The sequence below is a fragment of the Bactrocera oleae genome, chromosome 4, assembly GCF_042242935.1.
Source record: "Bactrocera oleae isolate idBacOlea1 chromosome 4, idBacOlea1, whole genome shotgun sequence".
In the NCBI taxonomy this organism is placed as follows: Eukaryota; Metazoa; Arthropoda; class Insecta; order Diptera; family Tephritidae; genus Bactrocera; species Bactrocera oleae.
Genome location: NC_091538.1, coordinates 6384413 through 6411512, shown reverse-complemented (window position 1 = coordinate 6411512; position 27100 = coordinate 6384413). Strand labels below are relative to the sequence as shown.

General features: G+C 31.1%; 1 protein-coding gene across 4 annotated transcripts; it reads left to right on the top strand.

The window, feature by feature from the left end:
- Window positions 1–278: 278 nt before the first annotated feature.
- On the top strand, window positions 279–26995 carry ZnT77C (Zinc transporter 77C). Of its 4 annotated transcripts, none has more exons than XM_070107921.1 (4): window positions 279–600; window positions 19172–19530; window positions 25007–25754; window positions 25822–26995. In XM_070107921.1, exons 2-4 carry the CDS (start codon window positions 19342–19344, stop codon window positions 26508–26510), a joined length of 1626 nt encoding a protein of 541 aa, XP_069964022.1. In that variant the 5' UTR covers window positions 279–600; window positions 19172–19341; the 3' UTR covers window positions 26511–26995. The 4 variants fall into 4 exon arrangements, with proteins under 4 accessions (XP_069964022.1, XP_014102220.2, XP_069964023.1 ...); XM_014246745.3 differs by having other exon boundaries at window positions 279–984; XM_070107922.1 differs by lacking the exon at window positions 279–600 and having other exon boundaries at window positions 19391–19530; window positions 25012–25754.
- Window positions 26996–27100: the final 105 nt, after the last annotated feature.

Here is a 27100-nt window from a genome sequence, read left to right as displayed (position 1 = left end):
GCCATTCGACATTTTACTAATTTACTGTTACAATAACTACCTCTCGCTGACTCGCGCTCACCCTCACGCACACATTAACACACACACACTCATTACACTTTCCATTTTTTCGCTGGTCGCTGCAGACTGCAATATTCGCGAGATTAAAATCCCGCTACTGTGCGGAAAAAATGGCTTATCTGAACGATCGCTCGTCTGCCGGGTCTCCAGCCGCACGTGGGTGAGTGTATGCGTGTGTATTTGTTTGTTTAGTTTTCGAGCTGTTGAACGCAATGGCTCGTTGACAGTTGTGTCTGAGCGCGCGGCCACAGCGCACAGGTATTTCGGAATATTTCAACGAACGAAAAATATCGCAAAGAAAGAAAGAAATTGTATTAAACGATTCACAAAATATCAGTTCAAATGTATGTATATATGTAGATACGCTTGACCGTGCAGAAAAAGCGGGAAATTAACAATTAAAATAAAAGTGTCTTTTTTATAAATTTTTTTTTCGTGTGCGGGAAATTGACGAATGTTGCAAAGCGCTGACAGGAAATGTTCGAAAGTAATTCTCGCACAAACAATTGTTTTTTGAATAAAACGCGAGCAAACAATATGGTAATTGATAACAATACTAAAAAAGCGTATTTAAATACTAATAAATAACGAGTATAAAATAGTTTAAAAAAAAATTGCCTAACGACGCTTTATTTTACAAAGCGTGTACGAAAATACAAAAAAGTGTGTGAAATAGAAAACATAAAAAATAAACAAATCGAAAATCACTGATGTGCACCATGCGTATGGTTTAATTGTTTATAAACATTAGAAATATATCATTTGCGGTTTTGTTTGCATTTCGTCGCGTTTTGTGGCTTTGTGAGATAATTTATTTTATATTATATATACCAAAAATACATATAGTTCAACTTATATTATAAATATATGTATGTACATCAAACACAATGCAATTTAAAATCTAAAAGAATATTTATCAGAAAGGTGAGTTTCAGCGGTTGAAGATTTTTTAAATGTGAAAAAAAAATCATAAATAATAAAATAAGTATGTGTGTAATTTTTATTGTAATTTTTATAGAGAATTAAAATTTCAATAACAAACAAAATTTGAATTGAAATTAAATTTCTTAAAATTTCAAAAAACGCAATATTTTTTTAATCCTTGTTTAATTAAAATTTAAAAAAAAAAATTTTAACTCATTTCAATTAAAAAAAATTTTTTTTTATTATTCTTTGTTTAAATTTAAAAAAAAAAAAATAATTTTAATATTTTTTTTGATTTATTTTTATTGCTATAGCGAATATATAGTATTTAGTTTATATAATTTTATATGTGACTAAATTTTTATATTTATGTATATACATATATTGTACATACTATATAACCAAATTAATTTAAAATTCAAAAATTTGTTAAATAAAAATTTTTAAAATATCGCCTTTAAAATAAATAAACAAAAGATATAAAAAAATTTTAATTCTAAAAAATAAATATATTTTATGGAATTTGTATTCATTAAGTTTTTGTGGATCTGAATCGGTAAACATCTTTTCAAAAATCAAAAGTTGCCAATTATATTTAATTTTTTTATATTTTTATTATACTCTAAGTGACTAATAATAAACCATAAAAAATAATGGTGAAAATCTGTGTCGAAATTAAAACAAAGCATTTTTTTTTGGAAATTTCTTAATTTTTAAACTGGTTAATAGTAATAAAAATTTCTGTTTTACTATTGTGCACTTCAGGCATTTCAACTTCAAATTTAATAAATATGCGCTTGAATAGTGAAATTTTCTTTTTGTACAGCAATTATTCATATTTGCTTAGCCATAATCTCACAAACATATATGTATGTATTAGTATATACATTAGTGTCTGTGTGCATATGAAACATTCACTTCATTTAATTGGCGCTAACTACAGTTCTTATCAAAAGTGCGCGTACATACCCGCAAACCTACAAGCATGCATGACAACACACATACATATGATGTTTATATATAATTACAAATGTACATATGTATATTTGCTAAATTTTTAGTTCATTATAAAATATGACACTCAAAAGCGCGCACTTATCGAAATTAGCGCGTGTATCTCGAGAACTATGAAATAATAGATAGAGCCCTAAACACAACAAAGCAATAAAATGTCTGCAAAAGCGATAATTTACAATTTATAAATAGATATTCACAATATTGTTACAACAACAAGAAACTTGAATTTTGTATAACTCGATTTTTTCGCTTGACTGTGTGTATCTCGTAAACTGAGTGGGAATTTATAAAAACCCAAGCGACCATCTGACTTATTTATGTACATATGTATGTAGTAATTTATAGGTGTGTACTAGGTTGACATTTTTATGAAAAAAAATCAGGGGTTTATTGACTGCCACTGCGTGGCGATATCTCAAAAACTGTGTACACAGAAATTATTTTTAGGTTGTTTGCTTCATTTGCTGCAAATATTGTTATAAATATATAAGAATATACATATAAATTTTTTTTAACTTTTATTTGTATATATGTATATGAGTATATGTATGTATTTATAATATGTATATAGCATATATGAGCATAGATACAAAGTATATACAAATATATAAAATAATTTGAGACTTTAATTAATATGTAATGAAATATTGTAGACTTTAAGACGATATTTACATATGTACATAATATGAATAGTTGTATAATATCATATACTGCGTTTACATGGGGACTCTTTTGTCTCATACAGCATTCATTAACAGCAAATTCTTTTTTGGTGTCGCCCTGTGCGTTCACACGAGCAAACAGATTCCAGCAACTCGAATCAAGTTTTTCTGTCATTCTTTTTCATACAATTTTCGCAAATATTTGTGCGGTTCGGCTATGCGACACTTAGAGTGTGTTGCATATTGCATTTGTATGTTGGGTTGGTGGTCTCACATTTTGCTTACGAGGAATTACCATGAATGTGGTAGAATAGTATGCATAATCCAATAGAATGTATTGAATAACCGCCACTAATATTTTCAAGCCCAAATTTATGATAGGAATTTTCTAAGCTTTCCGGAAGTATTAAAAACCCATACTTTTTTACGCCATATATGTTTCTATTTATTATAAAACATTAATTACAATGCTTGTTTTAAATAATATGATATCCAAACTAAATCCTTTGAGGTAAAAAAAAATTAATATGAAAGCATCTTAATATTTTATGTAAATATAAAAAGGAAAAGTAACTCCATTGTTATAGAATTCACTTATGTATACGTAGCATTACATTTAATAAATGTTTTTAAACATTTAAATTAAGTATATTTGAGTATCTTAATTTTCTCCTTATTCACATTCTGTTATTTTATTCATGCATATTTGCATATTACATAGAAAAAAATAGAAAATGAAATTCAAATTTTCTAACATATCGTATTAGTTGGAAACTGAGCGCTATTGCAACCATGAAAAGAATTTCAAAATGAAAAAAAAATAAGAACCCCTTCCCTTCGTCTTTCCTCGTCGTTCCCTCGCCGACAATAGACCCGTTTGGGTTTCAAAAGAGTCCGTGTGTGAACTGGCATATATATACCATACGAGTACACATATACTTACATATATACAACACACAACCTTTTGACAGTTCCCGACACGTGCTAGAAATAAATAAAAACAAGAAAAAAACGTCAACTGCGGCTGCACGGAAGCTATAATACCCTTCACAAATGCAAAAGTTTCCTTACAAGAACTTGATTGTGATCGTTCAGTTGGTAAGGCAGCTATATGCTATAGTTATCCGATCTGAACAATATCTTCGGAGACTTGCCTTATTGCTTAAGACAATAACCCGTGCCAAATTTTATGCCAAAAAGCAGTTTTTTGGGAAGAAAAGGAGGGGTGCAAAATTTCAGATCGATATCTCAAAAACTGAGTGACTAGTTTACGTATATCGTGACGCTAACAATTTATAAAAAAAAAAATACCTTATACGGTCTCTGAATATGCCGTCTTGGTTTTACTTTGTAGCTAACTTAATATACCCTGTTCAGGGTATAAATATACGTATGCATATGTAAACAACTATGCCAATATGTGTATTAGCGTATTTTTAGCACAAAAGCATCACAAATATGTACGTATGTATATTTAGATCGAAAACTTTCATCAACAAATCAGAATCACATAATACATACTTAAATGCATATATGTATGTATACATACTACTTGTATATGTTTTCGAACGTTGAAAACACCGAGCAAAAATGCCTGACATACGCTTGTCTCTCGGATTTTCACATTTTCTTTGCGCATAAATTAAATGCTTATTTTTGTAATTGGAGCGAGTTATTATGCTCAAAGCTTTTGCACGCATGGCGTGGGTACCAAAAATAATACTAGAATATTAAAGTAATATATGCGAAATGAGAAACATCAAGAGCATAATTAAAAGTTTCATTATCAAAATTGCATAGAAGAAAATTTAGAAATAAAAGGCCAAAAGCTGCGTGCACGATCTAACGATAAAAAACTATAACGATAAAAAATTCTCACAAATCGTGTTACACCCAGAACTCTCTGTTGTGAAAAAGAGTTATCAAAAGTCGTTTTGTGCAGGAAAAAGTTCATGAGCTTAATATGTGAAACAATTTTTAAAGTTATCAGTAATCATCAGATCAAATATGACTCGGGCTGGAGCATTTAAACTGCGCGCGCAAATCAAATCGATTAAAAAAATTCAAAGAAAGATTTTTATGCTCTTGTCAAGAATTAAGTGTTGCTCAAAAGGAGGCGATTTTGAAGGCGATAATAAAGTTTTGTGTTAACATCTGCAAAAATGTTTTTTCTGTCAGTCCGGGTCAAATTTGATCATATAATATACGGCCATTTTCACCTTTGATTTATTGGCTAAGTTTCCGTGAAATCAGTTTCGATTGTTCAAGAGAGAGCTGTTCTCAAAAGAATGACAATTTATGTCAAAAGTCGCTAATGTGACGTCAACAAAGCATAAGATGGTATATTTGATCTGTGACACTATACATAATGTATCCGATAATCATTAACTCTTAAATTTTCTTTGCTACTGCCAGTAGTTGTTAAAAAACTAGAAAGAAGAGATAAGAATAAAAAAAATCATAAACAACAATATATTGATAACTTTTTCTAAAACCAAAGCAAAAAATAGAAACTTAGCACATAATTAATGTTAATTACCTTGTTATCATTGAAGATAATTTGCGCACGATTGTATAGATAGACTATAATGCTTTTAAATTAATGTGATTATAATTATTAAATATTTTTTGCTTCGTTTTGCGGCAAATAATCACAATTTTTAAAATAAATCACGTTCATTAAAGTTATACTTGTAAATGAAGTTCATAAATATGTATAAAAAAAATTAAGTAATTAATTAATTAAAAATTTAATTTAAATTAAACAGAAATATTAATTTTAATAAATTAAAAAAACTTAAATTTAAATAAAAAAGTTAAATATACAAATAATGTAAGAGTAACTAAAAATTAAGAAATTAATGTACAAATAAAAAAAATTAAGTAAAAATTAATACACAAAAATTATTAGTAAAAAAATTATACAAAAATTAAAATAAAATTAAGAAATTAAATGAAAATTTAATACAAATTGAAAGGTGAAGAGAAATTAAATACAAGTTAAAAAAGATAAGTAGAAATTAAAAAAATAATGACTAAAAACAAAGAAATCAAATTATCAAACATTAAAAATAAACAAAAAATTATATAAACCAAAAAAAAATTTTGAAAAATAAAAAAAAATAAAGAAAAAGTTAAGGAAAAATGAAATACAGATTAAAAAACAAAATTTCATAAAAAATAAAAATGAAATAATATAAAAAAAAATACTAGAAATTAAATACAAAAAAATAATTATAATAATGTAAAAAATTAGCTAAAAGTTACGTTCAAATTAATTTTTTAATTTTTAATTTTTAATTTAAGTTCATAAAAATGCAAAATTAAACAGTAAAAAGAACAAAACATCAGAAAATATTATATTATTGTAGTAAAATTATACAATAAACCACACAAACAAATTACAACGAAAGAAGAATCACATTTAATTACTTCAATTATTGCCAAGCAATCAAACGGTATTTTGTCAGGTGATCTCGCGTTGCACGTTTTCTTTCCGATAATGACATTTATTGAATGAATAAAAACTAAAACTTTCGTTTTCTTTGTTTCAATCGTTCGTTAATAAAAAAGTTATCATTAATGAACTGCCAAAAAATTTAAATTAATTAAAAAAATATATTTATATTATTATTATAAAAATAATAATGAAAAATAAATGAAAATAAAAAATGCTTAGTATGCTTAACTGTCACTATTTCACGTGGGTGTACCTCATTTTTCAAAAACCTTTATCAACCCATTTGGCTGCGTCAAATTTCATAGTAATATTTGCCGTTATGCTTTGCGGTTTGTTTAAAGCAGACGAAAACGATAATTGCCAAATATGTGTGGTAAATCAAAAACGCTTTTACAAACAGTTAGGTCAATAAATATTTAATTTTCACTTTTTTTTGTGTGACACCTAAGAAAAAAATTTAATTAGATACATTTATCGATCAGACGATTATTAAGACATTGCTAAGTACGCAGCGAAAGTTCACATTCAAGGTTGAAATAAAACCAAAATACAAAAGATTCAAAGAAAGTGTTTGAAAACAAAATTGAAAGATCTGTTATTTACAGCCGCTGCAAGCCATTACACTCAACAAATATTGATTACTCAACCGCAAATCTGTTTTGGGCGAGAAGTTATTGTATTATGTGTGTATGCTTGTAATTTTTAAGAATCGTTTGTTGATACCGGTATTTTAGTGCATTCTTTGAACTCACAGCTGTTTTGACTGGCCTACGTTCATGTGTCCAGCGTTGGGCTATAAAAAAAAATCGTAAGCAATTTAAATCAATATGCAATAGGAGTCTGTTGTAACTGAATTAATTAAATTTCTTAATTTTTGCAGCAGCTTTCTTCAAATACAAATGACACTGAAATATATGATAAAATAAGCTCAAGCCTTTGGCGCTCACTTAATTAAGATTTTCATGCTTGTTTACATTTTAAAGTATTTTTTTAAAGAGGTATAACCTCAAACAAAATTGAAGCTTCCTGACTTTAAAATATGGGATGAATATAACGAGAATGCTTTAAGTTAAAAATACGAACCTTAAAGCATAACGAAGCATTGCTAGACTGACGTCGCTGGAGGTTGACAGTTTATAAGTTAATTTTTCCGATATTACTGTACTGAGAATTTTAGCCAGACAGCATTGCTAGATTGACGAAAGTCGAACCTGGACGTTTTTTTCTTACTTCTCTCTCTTTATTTTACCATATTTTTACTCACATAGCAATGATAAACTGACGTCTTTAAAATTTGCGTATGGTTTTGCCACTCCTTGTCAGCTCTCTTACATTATTCTTAGAATGAGGTTTCATTTTCACCTATGAGAGTATACATGACTATTTAAAATCATCAACTAACCTATTTTGAAATCTAGCCCATATAATTTTTCTCAAACTATGACAAACTCGAGAAACGAAATAATCAATCGAGCAGCCTACACAATACACTGTCTACCAAAACTATAGGTCATTTTACAAGTCCCATTATAAAAAATTATAAATAATAATCAAGCCCACGCATAAAATTGTTATGCCTCTGAAATTCATAACTCTAAAACCAACAAAAAAATCATTATTTCGTGCCTCTTGTCTGTTTTACTTATATCGTCTCATAAGCAATCAAGTATCGTCTACAACGTCAATATTACACAATTGTTCGTAAATCACTCAAAAATTCACCATCAACAAAAAAAACGCTCAATTGACCAACACTTGTCATTTGTCAACAACCCGGCTTGGACAAATGACCACTTTATATATATATAATATATATATATATGTATGTATGTTGATATGTAAAAGTGCGACTCGGACACGAACCCAAACTCGAACTACACACTATGTCAAGCTTCTGCCCGGAAATTGGTAAACAAAGCCTGGGCGTTATTTGTATTAAGAAAACCACAATTGAATTAAGATAGCAAATAAATTTGTGGAGTGAGCATATACATATGTATACCTATACATACATACAATATGTATGTATATCCAGGATTTTGAGTGGAGTAGATTCATATCATGATTTTTTGGTCTCGAAATATTGAATACGAAAAATTTCAGTCTAACAAATACTTTTTTACGTTTACAAATACGTTTCGAAAATCCGGAAATTCAAAACCCCGAATTTTTCGGTACTGTAATTTTTTGGTCCCGAAATATTGAGTACGAAAATTTTTAATCAAACATTTACTTTTTACGATTACAAATAAAACAAAGTCAGTTCCGAAAGTCCCGAAAGTCAAAATCCCGAAATTTTCGGGATTGTAAGTTTTTGATTCTGAAATATTGAAAATCAAAAATTCTAATCATTAAACTTTATCACATTTTGTTAAGCATTTAAATGTATTTTTCCAATACATAAGTACATACATATGTAGTACATATATATGTTATTGTATACATATAAAAGTCATAAATGTCATATTATCACTAAACTGCACATCTAAACGCATACTGAGCTTGGTTTCATATGCATACAATCGCAGCTGTGGCTGTATGCATGTATTGTATATGTATATCTCGTTTTCATTCTCCGACTTCTGATTATTCTTTCAATAAAAGTGTCAATAATTCTCTTATTTACATACATACAAATAAATGTATGTATATATATTTTGGATCTACGGCTACGGTTGATTTGTTTTCATTTATTTTTAGCACAGCAGTAATCAGTTAGTAATTTCCCTTCATTCAACACACGGCTGCAGCGGCAGCTGGGGGTGGTGTACGCATGCGCATGCGCCATTACGCATACAAAGTAAGCCATTTCGGCCGCAATTGGAAAAGAGCAACTTCGCAATAACTTGGCATTTAATTTTGATTTCGTTATTGTTGTTGCCGATTAGTGTTTTTTTTGCGATTTTGTTAAGCAAGTTTATGTGTAAGCTTTTCTTTAGTCCAGTTGGGTGGACCCTGGCCGCTTTAGTTGGAAGCGCAGCCTACATCGATCGATTTTTAATTCACTGTAGGTGTTGTTGTTGTATTTGTTCTGTGCAATCTTCGCAATTTGTATGTACGAGCATAAACTTGTCGGCTCGATTAGTAAATTTTATGTTATCAAATTACAATAATATATACATACATATATAGTTGCATGTACAAATGTATGTACGAGTTTTTTTTTATTTTTGTCGCCTACTCAATCGCAAGGTCATCCAACACATTCACACAAAAAAATAAAAAAAAAAACATTTAAACGCTAGTGGAATTGAAATTGATATTCTCTATGTCTGTCAATCAGTCAATACAATTTGTTTATTTCATTTGTTGTCCACTACAATATAAAATGATTTCTGTTAGGGTATTCCGTATTTATGTATCTGGCTCTAAAATTACATTCAAAACCTCAAAGAAAGCGCTTACTGAAAGGAATTATTCGTTTCCCACATTTAACCAAATATTTTGCCCACTTCTCTTTCGAAATTACTCTATTGTTGAAAGTTTGATGTAACATATTTTAGTCGATATTCTTCCTTACACTCATCTCTAAGCTGATTGACAAGAGTTTCGTCAACTTTACATATTTTTAGACGAGAGCCATATTTGACCAAAAATTATCTTCCCTTCCTATTTTTAGGTCAGATCAAAATTTAACCTTATATTCTCCACGCTCTTCTTCGAAAATTAGTTTCTTGTTGAAAATTCAATGTAACATATTGAGCTCGATCTGCTTTATTGCTCTCCTCTCTTAGTTGATTTATAAAAATTGCCCCTCTTTTGCATACTTTTAGGCTTAGTATTAACTCTACTTCAAAAACTTACTTACTTTTTGAAAATTTGAGACAAGATATTGAAGTTCATCTGCGAATTCCTCTCTTAATGAGTTTTATTTGAAATTATATTTCTATTGAGCCAATGAACTCAGGGAAATGCTTAGAATACTCTTGAGTGAGATATGTAAACTGCTTTATATACGGAAAGACAATATCGAGAACACTTAGAGGTGAATATATGAACTCTAAAGCATAACAAAGCATTGCTAGACAAACGTCACTCGAAGTTGAAAGTTGTTCAGTTTTCAGTAATATAAATAATAAATAAATAAAATAAACTACGACTCGTGTTAAGCCTTTTTCCGATAGCAGTGAAACTCTACGATTGTATTTGGGACATATAAATTCTTCTTATAATAAGCATAATCGTAAACTCTCCAATCGTAATTTTTGTGACGTCACAATAGCGATATATTGAAATAAAATAGTAACAAGAAATATTTGTTAAACAAAAACTTCTGATTCGCTCTCAAAACAGTGATGAAACCAATACCAACGTCAATTTATTGATTCTATAGAAAATTTAAAGAAAACCGACTCGTATCCTAAGCATGAGCACAGCAACGCTTTCTCGGTTTTACCCGCCCTCATTGAATTACTGATATTACACAGTTATACGTATTTACGACTACATATCCCACTTGAGTCTTAAAAATTAATTCAATTGTGGATAAACGTCACATATCACAGATTTTTATTGCAATAAATTGGATACGCATACACAGAAATCAAGAAATATATACATATATATATACTTATATATGAATATACATATGTATGTACAAATAGTTACATATCCAGTTGCGGTCGAACAATAGTATAATCAACATCCAATTTACTCATAAGAGTACGTTTTATACTCCACACAAACTAAAATGTCGCAGAAATCAAAAAAAGTCCATACGGAGGTAAAGAAATGTTCGAAACATTTTTCTTATCTTTTTCAAAAATATTTAAACCAAAAACACTAGTGAATATTAAATACGAAAGTTTTCAACAAATGAAAAAATGTAACCCATAATATTCAAAAACTAGTTACACAATAGTCCGGTCTCTCAAAAAAGTACTCTAAATGCACGAACAAATACTCGTTTGTGAGTCGGCCATACTCTTTCATATGATTTGATATCTAAGCAGTAATTGAATAAATCGCGGAAATGGACATTTGCGGTTTAAATAATTGAAAACGTCATTCGAGCTGGCACATAAAATGAATTACTGTCATGTGTTTCCAGTAGGAAAAGAAGACGCAACATTTGCTAAAAAAAAATGTATATAATAATAAACAAATTATTTGAAATTTATTTATTTGAAATATGTTCATGAAAGTATTATTAAGCCTCTGAATTAACCCTTAGAAAGAGCCACAAAGCCACAAATATACACCAAATATTGATTTCGCCTATTCTAGAGAGAAAAAATGTGTGTATCAGTGCGGTGTATACGGTGACGAGCAGTTGTTAAGCAAAATCTATGCAAAATATGGTCGACTGATATTATATCTGATAATTAAACAAAGTAAAGCGCCAAATATACGAGTAGATTACTTGAAACATTAGAGTCTTTGAAAGTCAAACTGGTTTAAGTTTTCGTTTTAAGGCAGTTCTATATGTTATAGAATGGAATTTCGAGTCTGCACTTTTTCGATTATGAAGTATCTTGCGGTAACATAAATAATACACTCTAAATTTGGTAACCCACAAAAAATTGCATAATTTTTTCACTTCTTTATTGTTAAGAAGTGTCATCAAATATAAACTAAAGTTATTGTTCGATTGCACGTGGCATGGTCCCTAATCAATAACATGTGCACCAACAATCAGTTATTCTAACTTCTTTAAAGCAGATAATAAGCAAGTTATAATAATTACTGAAATAGGTAGGATGCGACATAAACGTTCTTAACCTCGAAATTTGCGTGTCAACAAATGTTTGCTTCAGTTCACACCAACACAAATTCTTGTAAGAATAAAAAGTGCTCGTTAATTATAACAAAATCCAACCAATTGACATTTATTTGGTTAAATTTGCACATTCAACTTTCATTCATGCTCGGCATGTTTGATTTTTTCTGAGTCACGTGACTGATGAAGAATGTTGAAATTTATATATACTGAACGGGGTATGTTAAGTTTGCCACAAAGTTTGTAGCGCAAAAGGAAATGTCGGAGACCGTATAAAATATACAAGGTGTGTTCAAAAAATAACGGGAATTTTAAAATTAAAATTTCGTGGATTTGAAAAGTTTAATTGTCAAAATTGTTTTTATTATATTGATATACATGCCCCTCAAGTACAATAACATTTTCAGCGGTATTTATTGCTTACATTGTCTGTAGCAGCCGCTAGGGTTACAGATGCTTTTATGAGCTTGGCGATTTTAGTTTGTTAAAAAAAATGGATCAAATGGATATATTCATGAGAGCTTGTTGAAAAATAATACAGTTTTTGGGATATACAACAGAAATTTTGCAAATTCCTTTTTCTAAACAAGAAGATGTTGGAACCGTCGTTTTCCGGACCCTAATAGCATATAGCTGTCATACAAACTAATCGATCAAAATCAACTACTTATATGGGAAATTTTTTTATTTGACGAAAATTGTTCTGCAAATCAACAGTACAATATCCGAACAAATTAGTCAGATCGGACCACTATAGCATTTAGCTGTCATACAAACTGACAATTAATAAAGATTTAATCGATCAAAATTAAAAAAAAAAATTTAAAAAAAAGATATATATCCTGCATTGTGTCAAAAAAGTTTTGAGCACACGCTTGCACCAAATGCGTCACTGTTGCTGTCATCATAACTTGTTAGTACGATTATGTCAGTGTGTTTATGCATGTGTAAAAATTAAAATGTTTCGTTGCGCGATATCACTGACCTGCAACAGACATACAAACACACATACCTTTGTATATTTATAAATAAGATCCACGTTTCTTCTTTTATCTTCCTTTATCGAGCATTTTGATTGCCGTGGCAAATTCGTAAATTGCACTTCAAGTTCAAGGTGCGTTAACATTTAATCCGATTGCATTTCTTTTAATAATAACGCGCACATATATATAAACAAACATACATAAATGCATATATAATATTAAAATGCCGCAGATAAAAATATAAATATTTCCTATAATTATTTGTATACATATGCATTTATATATATATATATATACATACTATAGTAAGGTAACCCGACTTTTTTATTTTTATTATTTTTTTTTCATTTTTTATTTTTACTTTTTTCATTATTATTTAATACAATATTACATACTCGTATGTGTTATAAGGCTTCAATGAGACCGCTTTTGATAATTAGATTACATTTAAAGTATCTACAATTGTCATAAATTTCACGTCGACGTCAGAAATCATGACTTGATTGAGATGACGTTGAAGCTCATTTATATAAAATTTGTTAATGTGCTCAGTACACGAAATTTGCCTAGGCACTTTTGTATGTACGTGAGTATTAAAAGGTATACATTTTAACACGAGCGAATACCGTTGCGCGTCATGCGGATGTTTAGTTTAATTTGACTCTAATCTATCTTGCATTATTTGAAACTATAGGAAAACTCCCTTATTACGAGCATGCTTCTTTGATTAGAGTGATGTTTGTATTGGCATGAAAATCTCAAATTAAACTGAAGCCTATCTCACTGTTCGGTACCAGCGCTTTAAGTTTGTCTCACAAAAATACGGTTGAACATGTGATGATTTAAACACCGTTTTTAGCACACACATTTTCTTTCTTTTAGCCAAAAATCACTTATTTTCGGATTTAACCAGATGCAACAATTTATTACCAACTTTCTTACAATTTTTGCGGAATCTTATCTTTGCAAGTAAACAAGTTTTCCATACAAGAACCTGATTTTGATCGGTTAGTTTGTATGGCAGCTATATGCTATAGTAGTCCGATATCGGCTGACAAATGAGCTGCTTCTTAGCATGAAAAGAACGTGTGCAAAATTACAGATCGATATTTCCAAAACTGAGGGACAGACGGATATGGCTAAAACGAGTCGAGCTTGTCACGCTGATCATTTATATATATACATATTTACTTTATAGGGTCTCCGGCGTTTTCTTCAACTTGCCTACTGTCTACCACCCACTGTGTGGCAAACTTAATAATTTTTTTTTAATCTGTAATATAAATAAGAGACATCATAAAAAAATCGGCTCCCCCTAATGCACATAACTCAATTATCAATTACTCGCACATTTGATTGACCACATGTTGAATAAGCGATATCACTGTCGTTTGTAACTGTATTAATAACCTATTGGAATTATTTTCAAAAAACTGTATAAGCTATACTAACAATTATAGCGCAATTTTTCGACGCTAACAAAGTGATAATTGAAGAGCAGTTATTTATTGACAATTTTCATATACAAATTGACGGTATATTATTATTGAAAACGGTTGTAAGTGGGCCACAAGTACGTTTTTAGCAGTCAAGTGGCTATTTTTGGCATGCAGATATGTACAATAATAATTGAAATAAATTCTATGTTGGAAAGTCAAGTTCAAAAATCTTGCAAACACGTACTTGTATGTATGCGTGTATGTTTGTATGTGTGTGTGCATGTCTTCCTACTAAGTGCTAAGACCCTTGAAGGTGTTTGCTTATTAGCTTTTGTTGTTGTACTTTGTTTACTATTAACTTTAAAATATGAATAAATTAATCGACGCTGCAAGTAATGTATGTAAATGTTATTCAACTTAAAGCTGCGCTCGTGTATGCAGTTGAGTGTGTGTGTGACTGAGTACGACGATCAGCTGAGCGAATTGTATTGGTAAGCACGCGTAACTATTTTATTAATAATTGTGTCAAGTTCAAGTGTTTTTAACCCATTTTTGTAATACAAAAACATACTACCACACACCTACACACATATGTACATATATACTAAAGATACACATGCATATTTTGCGACTGTTTCTGAAGTGCTGCGCCGACTTAATAAGCAAGAAGCACCTTTACACTACGTATGGTGCATACTATGTCTACATATGCATTTGTTGTAGTAAAAATGAAAACAAAATAAAATTGAAATAAAAAAAATTGGCAACGTTGGTGGACAAACATTAATTGAGCGTTGAGCTGAATGCAAATGTGCCATACTATTAAGCTGGCTGTAGTCTTAAATAAACACACATATGTATATAAATCCGAACTATAGCCTTCTGAACGCCATACATAACCGAGATGTCAGTGTACCTGCTTACATATTATTTACATATTTATGTGACCAGCGGTGTCCATAAGCAAGTGGTACCCATGAGATCCAGCACGACATGCCGCTGTCATTCTACGTGATGTGCAAGGGTGCGAATGCAAGTTGACTTGAAAAAAAAAACGAAAATTAACTTCGGTTGCAGCTAAAGCTGGAATACCCATCACAAATTTATTACATTAATTATATACATATAAGAAATTGATTTTGTTCGGACGGTTTGTATGGCAAGTATATGTATAGTGGTCCGTGCTAAATTTCGACGATAGCTTGTCAAATAAAAACAAATTTCCATGGAAGAATTTGATTCCGATCAATCAGTTTGCAAGGCAGCTATATTTTATAGTGGACCGATCCGAAAAATTTCTTCAAAGATTATAACGATGCTTTGTGCAATAATTCATGCCAAATTTTACGAAGATATCTCGTCAAAAAAAAAAAAATTCCCATACAAGGACTTGATTCCGATTCTGCAGTTTGTATGGCAGCTATATCCTATAGTAGTCCGACATCAGCGATCTCGACAAATGAACAGCTTTTTGGGGAGAAAAGAACGTTTGCAAAATTTCAGATCGGTATCTCAAAAACTGAGGAGCTACGTTTTCTTTTGGGTGTTATAAACTTCATGGCAAACTTAATATAACCTGTTTAGGGTATAAATACATATGTATATGAGTATATATTGTAGTTACAAACCTTATTATTTTTAAATGTAGACACTTTTAAGATGGTGAGAGTTGGCAGAAAGATGAAGGTTAAATGTATTTTTATAACAGCTCAAATCAAAAAGTGATTGACCCTAAGGTGGCTGACAAGAAGTAATACAACACAAAAATAGCATGCTACATTTTTTATTACATTTTTTTAACGGCTAAGAGCCCTAAAACAGAGCAAAAATAGTATTATCCACTACTATTTTTCCTAAAAGAAAAATAGCTGTAAAACTCGCGAACTTTGCTATAAGAACTTTTTTATTTAATTAATTAAGCAAATGAGAATTACAAAGCGTTGCAACAACAAAAGAATGAATGCGCTGATTTGAATCTATTGTAGAATACTGTTGCGTTTGACATTGCTTTGGACGAAAAGATACTGAGTTCTTAGTCAGATTTTGAGCTTAACTACGAACAAGATATTTATATTAATAACTACATCAATGATTTAATCGTTACAATCACTGTAAGATATTTTAGAAACCAGTTTAACACTTTAAAATAAGCAATACGAGTATATTTAAAAATATAACGACGAATGATCACTTTTGATTCGAAGCACTGATTTATCAAATTGTAATATCTTACAAACCGAATTCTGGGATAACGTGTTGACAAGTTAGGTTATATCTTGAAGAATTATTAAATGAGTGGGTACAATGATACATTCGATAGAGTGATACTGTGATGATCGTCCGCAGTCGATAATGAGATCTTGCCGATTTTATTTGTGTAATTCCAACTATCTGGGGTGAGTTAGACTAGACTGGATTATCAATTTTTCTTGCAAATTAAATTAAATTATATTTTATAACACAAATTTGTTCAGCTTTTAAAATCTATCCAGGCGGAACGTGCTAAGTTTTTTGGCTTCGTAAATATTACTACTACTTAAGTTCTACATAACTACAAAAAAAAAATTATTTTTTAATTATATAAAAACATGCGGCGATAGTTTACGAGATGAACTTGACTATTGAATATAAAATATTTTGACAGCTGACAGTTGACAGCTGAAGGCACAATTCATCTCTAAAACTGTTTTAACGCCACAAAAATTTTCCCTGTGACAAGATTATGAGGGTGTAAAAAACTCTATCAGTTGCTCAGTCACTGGCGGGAGGCAGCATTGAATCAGCTCGGCATCGTTTGAATGAAATCATCACATCATTAATATTAAACGTAAACCGCAAATTTGCATTTTATAACGTCGATTGCCCCTCTTTATACACTAGTTAAGTGATTTAATTGAAACGATTTTAATGTCTATATTACTGTTATTGCTATTATTGTTGCAAGAAAGTCAGTGAAAATGACAAAGAAAATCACATAAGTATACATGCATGCACCTATAAAGTTACTAATATGGATATTCACAGCTTGTAATCTCATTACGAACTAATTAATATAATGCCAGTCAAGGGTCTGTGGTTTGTAGGCGATCAATTTCATTTTGATTTATTCAATGAGGTTATGTGACATAGTTGTTTAAGTGAAATAAACACATGTGATTTATGTGTGACAGTTATATAACAAGATATACAATAGATCAGTGAGCCCACTAGTTTAATGTGATATGGAGAACTGCGACTCGGACAGAGCGGAATTTGTATTTAGTTTGCATTAAATTTGTTTTTATGAATATACATACATATGTATAATGGATATTTAAATAATGCTTATTAAAAAATATATATTATGAATCCTTTAGTTCTCTCAAATCTTGAAATACGTATATAACTTGAAAATATTTAATATCCTTTAAAATAGCTTGATCAGGGAAAATCCACCTACATATGTGGAATATATGTACGTATTACTAAATCAAAAAATATATTTCCACTGATAACATTAAAAGATTTAAAAGAATTAAATATTAATTATTTTATTTCTTTCATATTTTATTAAATTGCACTGACTATATAAAAAACAAAATTATATGACAACCGGCGTACCCGACAAAAATACTCTTTTTCAAGTTATATACGGGTAAAAGCAAAAAAAAAAGATATGTTAGTACTTATTTGCATTGAAACGATGAAAATTTTTTAAGCTTAGAAAAATTAAAAAAAAAGTTAAATCCCGAAATTTTCGGGATCGTGAAAGTTTCCTTTTCGGGATTTTGATTTTCGCAATTTGCAAAATAGTTAAAGAGAAAATTTTAATGAAAATAAGAAAAAATTTACATGAAAACTGTATGTGAAAACTGATCCACCATAATCATCAAAACTTGACCTCCACGGAGTATTCAAAATATACGTGACTACTTATTTCTATTGAAATGATCTAAAACCTGCAAACTTCTTCGATTTAAGAGATGTAATAATTAATAGTTGAATTTCTAAAACTTTCTGTATTTTGAAATTGACATTTTCGGAACTTAGAAAGTAGTTTAAGGTTAGTTAAATTTTTTTTGTAAATATACATGTGGTATGAGTAACATTTAAAAGTTCTCTCGGAGCTACATGTCGTATGAGTAATGTGTCTGCAGTATATTTTCTTTTTTATACCCTAAACAGGGTATATTTAGTTTGCCACGAAGTTTTTAACACCCAAAAGGAAACGTCGGAGACCCTACAATATATATATATAATTGATCACCCTGAAGAGCCATGCCCGTCTATCTGTACAGCTGTATATATGCGAATAGGTCCCTTAGTTTTTGAGATATCGAGCAGAAATTTTACTCACATTCTTTTCTAACCAAGAAGCTGCTAATTTTACGGAACCGGCGATATCGGACCACTATAGCATATAGTTGCCATACAAACTGAGCGATCGCAATCGAGTACTTGTATGGAAAACTTTTTCATTTGACGAGATATCTTCAAGAAATTTGGCAAGGATTATTACCTAAGACAATAATATATATGCAAAATCAAAATAAAGATCTTTTTATACCTCTTTATGCTATAAAATCGCAGCTTTGAAGGGTATTATATCTTCGGTGCAGCCGAAGTTAAAGTTTTTTCTTGTTTTCTAGTTTTTTAATCATTTAGATTACAGAATCGAGCCTCCGAATTTTTCATATATGTATGCACATCAAAAATTACTACAACAAAAACAACAAAACAATTGATTTAATCAGCGTACTTAAAATACGAAAAAACCACTGACTTATCGAACGGAGCTTGTTTAGCTTCAGACACAAAACAAGCTAGATACGCCCTTATAACAATTTATAACATACAATACAATTCTAATCATTAAAAACACCTGCACTATATTGCATCTCAATCAATAAGTTATATTTTTATTACAGATAACGCAAATTATTAATTTTGACGAAGTGAAAATATCGACGACAGACAATTCCTTGTCAATCGCTAAAAAAGCAGTGATTCTCAAAAATATTGGACCTAGAGACACTATAACAACAACTCAATAAAACTGTGGCAAAATATCAACTTAAGTTACAACAAAAATCGCAAAATGCCAGCCAAGGATTTTTTCAACCGCTGTCAGCCGGTACAGTTATATATTGTGTTATCGATGTCCATCGCCTATTTCCTCGTACAGTTGGTACTCAGTCATATAACACACGCGCTAACGCTGCTCATGGCATCCTATCACATGTTATGTAATATTTTTGCGCTCATAGGCTGCATAGTAACAATAAAGGTAAGGCAAAAATTCTATGGAAAAATAAATTTTTATTGATCTTAAAATATTCATTAAATTAGGCTTTTGTTTAAATAATTTATAACATTTATTATTGTTTGTGTACAGACATATGCATATCAACTTATTGATCATATACTTTTAGATAAAAAGTGATAAAAAAATGTATAATAAAAAGTTAACAAAGTTTGATTGGTTGTGATAATGACCATGAACTACCAAAATAACGTTGACAACATAATTAAATTTAACTGTTGCTAAATATAATATATCACCGTTGAACTACAAGTAGAATATATGGCCAGAGATTTATCGCGATAATGACTGTTTCACACTTTTCACTTTTGTCATGTGACAGCTGTCAATTTGTCTTACAAACTAAAATGAACTGTAAAAATATTGACTTTTTCACTTTTGACATGTGACAGCTGTCATTTGAAGCTCACAAACTAAAATAAACTCTCTTCAATCTGCAGAATGTCAATTATTTCACTCACAGTTGAGGCGTAGTGGAGGTAGTATTATGCAATATTAAGAATAAATGACCTTAGTGAAATTTTCTGAATGACGTTTGTCAAATTATTCAAATTATTGACATTCTTCACTCTGACCTAAGACAGCTGAAACTAGTTTAGTTTTTTACATAATATTAGCAGCTTTAAGAAAAATACTATATACTTATCATATTTTTTCCGATAGAAATTGAAATTGATAAGTTTATTTTGTTCCCTACAAATGTTTAAATCAAATAATTGAACCAATTTATCAGCTAGTTTCTTTCCTAAGCACCTAACAACAATGATGTAATCTTATCTGTGAAATCATAAACCACCTCGAAGTCAGTGAAAATATCGTGGAAAAAGCCCTACAAAAAAATACCAATAAATTCATCATACTTATCAAATGACTATATAGACATAAATAATGTGAAATTGTGCAGTAATTGACAGAACAAATTTGACCTGCGTCAATTATATACAAGAGAGGATTTATGTTTTTTCAAATGTTAATGTTTTTTATACCCTCAACTAGTGCCACAGTTTTTAAGATATCGTTCTGAAATTTTGCACACGTTCTGAAATTTCGCACACGTTCTTTTCTCCCCAAGAAGCTGCTCATTTTGTTCGAATTGCTGATAATGATCGGTCAGAGTCATGTTCTTGTATGTAAAACCTTTTTATTTTACAAGATATCTACACGAAATGTGGCACAGCTGATTATCCAAGACAACGGTACAATCTCCGAAGATATTATTCAGATCGGACTACTCTAGCATATAGCTGTCGTACAAGTTTGCCGAAATAACCAAGATAAAAACCTTTTCATGCCCTTTTATGCTATAAGAAATACAGCTGTGAAGGGTATGATAGCTTCGGTGGAGCCGAAGTTGATGTTTTTCTTGTTTTATAACAAGAAAGTTTCTTTAGTTTGACTACGAGGCCATCGGAGCAGTGTCGGCAAACTAATGGACTTCCAAATACGCTTTCTGTTTTCATGTCAGAAGAAGCTCTAGCATGCAATCGTTTCCTTTGATAAACCATTAGTGCACCTATGAAATCCATGTATGTAGTAAACTCATATAGGAGCGACATCTAAAGACATATACTTTTTAAGGAATAACCTCCAGAATAGCCTTATTGACAAGAACTGTTCACCAAGCATATTCGTGTTTGCCACAGAAAAGGTCCCAATAATGGATGTCTGATTACAAAATATTTATTTCGAAAATCTTTTCAGTTTAAATTCGTCCATTACAGTTATGTACCGTACAATACTTGCACATTTAACGCGTTCATTGGCCCAATAAATTACTAAAAAATAACTTTATTTTTTAATTTCGATGCGCACACGATATTAAAATTCAAGGTTAGCAATTCACTGCTCACCAATTTGGGTTTAAATGCAAATGCTTAACGGTTAAAACAATATAAAATAAACACGCAACAACAGTAGTGACAACAGTAAGCTATAACAATAACAATAACGTAAACAGAAAATAAGCGCAATAACAATATTGAAATTCCAGTAAATAAATTTAAATGCAAAAGACTGAATCATAGAAAAATAATATATTTTTTAAGAAAAAAAGACTTGCCGAAAGTGCAACCTTAACTTCGGCTGCACCAAAACTAAAATAACTTTCACAGTAGCAGTTTTTACAGCATAAAAAGTTATAAAAAGATCTTTGTCTTGATTTTAATCGGTCAGTTTGTATGGCAGCTATGTCCAATGATAGTCCGATATTGGCAATTCCGAAAATTTAACAGGTTGGGGAGAAAAGGACATATGCAAAATTTCAGTTCGATATCTCAATAACGGAGGGACTAGACAGACAGACATGGCTAAATCGTCTCAGCGCGTTATGCTGATCGTTTACTTATACGAGTATATAATATATTGGGTTGTTCACAAGTAATTTCGTTTTTTTAGTGCATTTTAAAACAATTTTTTCATTGCGTAAAGCATTTTATCGCGTTAGACAAATTCAATCTTTCAGCAATCTCTCGAGTAGTTAATCGATGATTTGCAGGCGACTTTATTTTATCCACATCGGCATCAAGCGGTCTTCCAGTACGTGGTGCATCCTCAAGATCGAAATATCCGGAACGAAATTTTGCATCACATAATTTTCGCCTTGCTTAAACTACATTTTTACCCTTACCAATTTTACCATTTGATGGTAAAATATGCCGAAAATGCTGTTTTCGATTTTCCCTTTTCGATAGGGGACCAAACAAAAACTAAAATTTGTAAAAAATTTTATAAACAAACCTTACTATATCAGCTGTGCAAATATAACGGTAAAACCGTTAAGTTTGAAGTTGGTTGCGAAAGAATACAATAAAATCAGCTGTTGTCATAAAACGAAATTACTTAGTGAACGACCCACAAGTTTGTAGAATCTTCGATGTTTCCTGCTGGCTGTTGCAAACTTCGTGGCAATATTCCTGGTTCATTGTATAAATATATATTTAAAAAAAAAAAAGAGACTTGCTGAAAGTGAAAGGTCTTAGGAAAATAAACATTTAAAAAATGTATATAAATATGCATGCTTACATTAGAAGTGATTTTACCTAAAAATTTTATAAATATTATTAATAACAACTGTAATTGCCTTGTGTATGTGCATATATCGGTGCATACATATGTAAAAGACACCTGCAACTCCCAGCCTAGAGTGGTACCAGAAATTGTGTGCTAACCGCAGAGTTGACACTTCATCGACCAGGCACGCGCCAATTTATGCGTGAAATTCCGCCAAGCGGCAGTAAACCAGTGCAACACTACACGCCAGTGTAATACAATGCGACGCGCTACTCACCATACATACCTACGCACGTACATATGTACATATTGTTATAAATCGTTGAGCTTTTACGGATCGCATTGCATAACATTAAATGCCATGTTATGGGAATATTCAAAACAAAAAAATATACATACATACAGACATATGTATGTCTATATGTATAAACAAAATGTTGCGTCAAGTGTTTGCCTGAATTGAATCGCCAAAAGTCGCTAAATATGTAGACACAAGTAGACGCCAGCTGAAAACTGGAATTTTCAAATGAATGATGTGTGTTTGCATACATTTTTCCGTTTTGTTTTGTTTCAACCATTCACATTGATATGCAGGTATTTAAGCAACAGGTAGAAGAGAACACTCGATCGTTTAACTGGAGTCAATTAAAATACAGATGCTGAGTTGTAGTTTGATTTTCTGGAATATTCTGAGAAATAAGAGTTTGTTTGTAGGGGTGAGCAACAAAGTTGCGCTGTGTGAACCCCGAAACATCGAGCTCAAGAAACGAAGCCCTAAGCTGCAACTAAATAGCTCGATATGCGTACGCAAAAACCTGTTGCTTAAAATTGGAGCCACTCTATATTAAGCGTTTTAATGCGTCAACAATTCTTCCAACTTTGACTAACGTTTTAAAAACACATATAGAATTTTTTGTTTTGTGATTTTTGTGACGAACTATTTTACAAAATACCTACAGTGCAGTAAAACTCAATTTTTTGTTAGCTGCTATTCACAAATAAACATGAAATTGGCCGCGTTTGCGGTTTCCAGCGCATGAAAGGAGAGAAAATTTAATTTCTTTGCGTAACAGCGTAAAACTGATAGCTGGTTCACAATAATTATTGCCTGTGCGGAGTATTCAGAGTAATGAAGTAAACGAACAAACCTGGTTTTTAAAACAATCGATTAACCGATAAACATGTAAAATTGTTAACGATAGCTAGCTAAACTCTACGAATTGTCATAGCTGATGCATTCGAAAACATGAGCAGAATTCCAAGACAACGACGTCTGTCTCTAAAACAAAAATTAGAAATTATAGAAGCGGAGTCTAAACAAAGCAATAGAAAGAAATTAATAAAAAAATATAAATGTAATTCATCAACTATAAGTCGAATTATGAAACAAAAAGACATCTACCTAAGAGCCGCGAAATATGGAGATTTGCTGAGGACGCGGCTGGAAAAATGTTTACACCCGAAAGTTGAAGACGCCTTATTTGATTGGTTTAATGAACAGAAAAATCTAAATACAGTATCGCCATTAAATAATGCAGATTTACTGGAAAAAGCAAAGGAATTGGCAATTAAATATGATCGTGATTTTGAGCCCTGTTTGAAATGGCTTGAGACCTGGAAGAGACGTAATGGAATCAAGATACGCAAAAAGCGCATTTCAAGAAGCAGCATTAGTGTGCGTGAAGCTTCAGTTGGTTCATCATCATGTCCGATGGTTGAGATTTGTAAAGTAGATTTTGATTCGGGTAAAGAAGACGTGATATGTAATGCAGACTCAACAAGCAAACAAATTAATCAAGTTGCTGATACTCCGGTTGACATAGCTCCAGTTCATCATACACAATTGGCAACGGAGGAAATCACCACAAGTAAAATGTTACAAGTGAATGTAGCACCGGTTGAAAATGCGCAATTAGCAACGGAGCAAGTTACTACAAATAATAGGTTACAGGAAAGTGCTGAAGACTCAAATACTCCATCCATAAGTGAAGCTCTACAAGCGCTGCTGGTGGTTAAACAGTTTTTTATACTTAATGATATGGAAATTGGTTCGCTATTTAGCATTGAGGAAAAAATATTACAACTTTGGAAGAAAAATATATAATTACACATAAACTACTTTCCGTACACGAGGCACTTGTGATGTACATTGACGTACATTACATATACATACAGGCCGATCAAAATTAAAGTAAAGTTAATTTTAAACACTTATGTTATAAGAAATGCACCTTATTGTAGTATCGGTGCAGCCGAAGTTAAAGTTTTTCCCGTTTTTTATTGCTTTATTTGTGCATGAAAATGGATTCTATTTTATTAATAGTACTGTACAACAAATTTTCAAAATAAAAAAGATTCACATTTATGAAAAATATAGTTCTAGTAGTTGTTTTGTGATTAATAATAATATATTATAAATTTATGTTTTCAGCACAGCAGAAAACATGATGAAACCCAACTCGAGCATTTCATCAGCTCCACATATGCCGAGAGCGACAGCAATTTGCAAAATGTTTCAAACAAAGATAAAATTATTGTGGTAAATATGTCAGGAGCACCGTCACCAACAGTATCACGCCATCGACGTGAAATGAAATTGCGAAACACTTTTGGGTGGACGCGCATAGATATACTGACCATGCTGATTGTTTTTATTATACTAGCATCGCTGTCATTTTCGCTGGTAGTGGAGGCCTTACAAACACTTGTACACATCGATCATCAAGATACAATGCACTTGCCGATTATTGTCATGATACTCGGATTTGTTGGACTAATTTTAAATGGCTTAACATATTTGCTAATCGGTGGTTATACAATGCATCAGGGTAGCTTTTTACATGTGACACCTAGCGGAGATGTAATTTTAGATCGTGTACTATCAAATAATGAAGAATTAAAAGCCGATGAACGACAACTATCAAAGCCAAATAGTGAGACAATTGAAAATGATCGACAGCTAAAGGATGATTTAAAAGCAGAAATTGGTCAGATACACTACGTGCCAAAACGTCAAGGTGCTGTGGAGATGTTGCGTGATGTGTCCAGCACTATTTTCGTTATAGTTTGTGCATTTATTGTCAATATGGCTGAAGATGAAGAGCATACGGCTAAATTTATCGATCCCGTACTCTCAATTTTCTCCTGTGTCCTACTAGTTTCTCTTAGTTATCCGTACAGTAAGTATACTACATAAACACATACTCACATTTTAATTTGTTTTCTACTACTTTCTAATTGATATAGTGAAGCAATCGTGTCTAATCCTTTTACAAACAATTCCCGGTTCTATTGATATGGAAGATTTTGAACGTACATTGGTAATAAAATTCCCTGAAATCGTTAGCTACCACGATCTGCACATTTGGCAATTGTCAGCTCATAAATCAGTAGCTACTGTACACATAATGTTTGAAAATCCACGCCTGTACACAAAAATCATCGACGATGTACGTGCATATTTCCAAAATCGTGGCATTACTGAAGTCACAATTCAACCGGAATTCCAAAGTCCGAAATCACCATCTATAGAATGCTTGATGCAATGTAACGCTAGTGATTGTGTGGACAAAGTATGCTGTAAGGATTCACGTACGGATCTGCGTGAGATAATCAGTACATCACCAAATGGCGATGCTGAAACACCCGTCGAAAAGCACAGTACTGGCGAAAATGAGGATAAATCTTTCAATACAATTCCTTTGAAGAGTGTAGATGTGAAGAAGGCGAAAGAAAGTGTGCCGGATGAAGAAATATCAAGGGAGAAAATAGCCACAATAGCGAATGATGACAGTATTAAGGAAATTGTAGTAGCAAAATGTGATAAGCTCGAAGTAAAGTCTGCTGAAGAATCTATATCAACTGTTGAAAAGTCTGAAATCTGTCTTGCTGCTAAAGTTCTCGACGAAATCAATGTGACAAATGATAGTAGTTGATTGACTTTATCAACGTAACTACAAAGCTTTTCTGAAGCTAAAATGCTACCAAATAAATTTTCTTCATATATATTTAAGCAAAAATAGTTATGAAACCTATACGAGTAGATTTTAAATGCATATACATACATGTGTTTTGAAAAATTAACTTTACTTTTGATACATAATTTTAAGTTTTCCAAGAATTTATATGAATTACGTATTGTAATTTGTTAATTCATAAGAATTACGTGCTTTTAAGCTGACTAAGTACAAGTAGAGAAATTTAATTATAAGTGTATTAACCTTAATAATTTAGAATTTCACGTACATATGTACATATGTATAATACAAGACCCACCCATCCGTGTCATTGTTGTTTTAAGATTGAAATTATATTTGTACTAAGAATCAATTGTGCATAAATGTTGCCTAAAAAAACATTAAATAATATTTAAACTACAAAATGAAATAAAGAGCAAAGTTTGTATTAAAACAAAAAAATACTTACAGTCAGAAGTTAAATAAATATCATTGATACTGCGAATTGGCCCATCGAAAAAAAACATAATTTTACATAAATTTCATTTCCTACAAATGTAGTCTTGCCA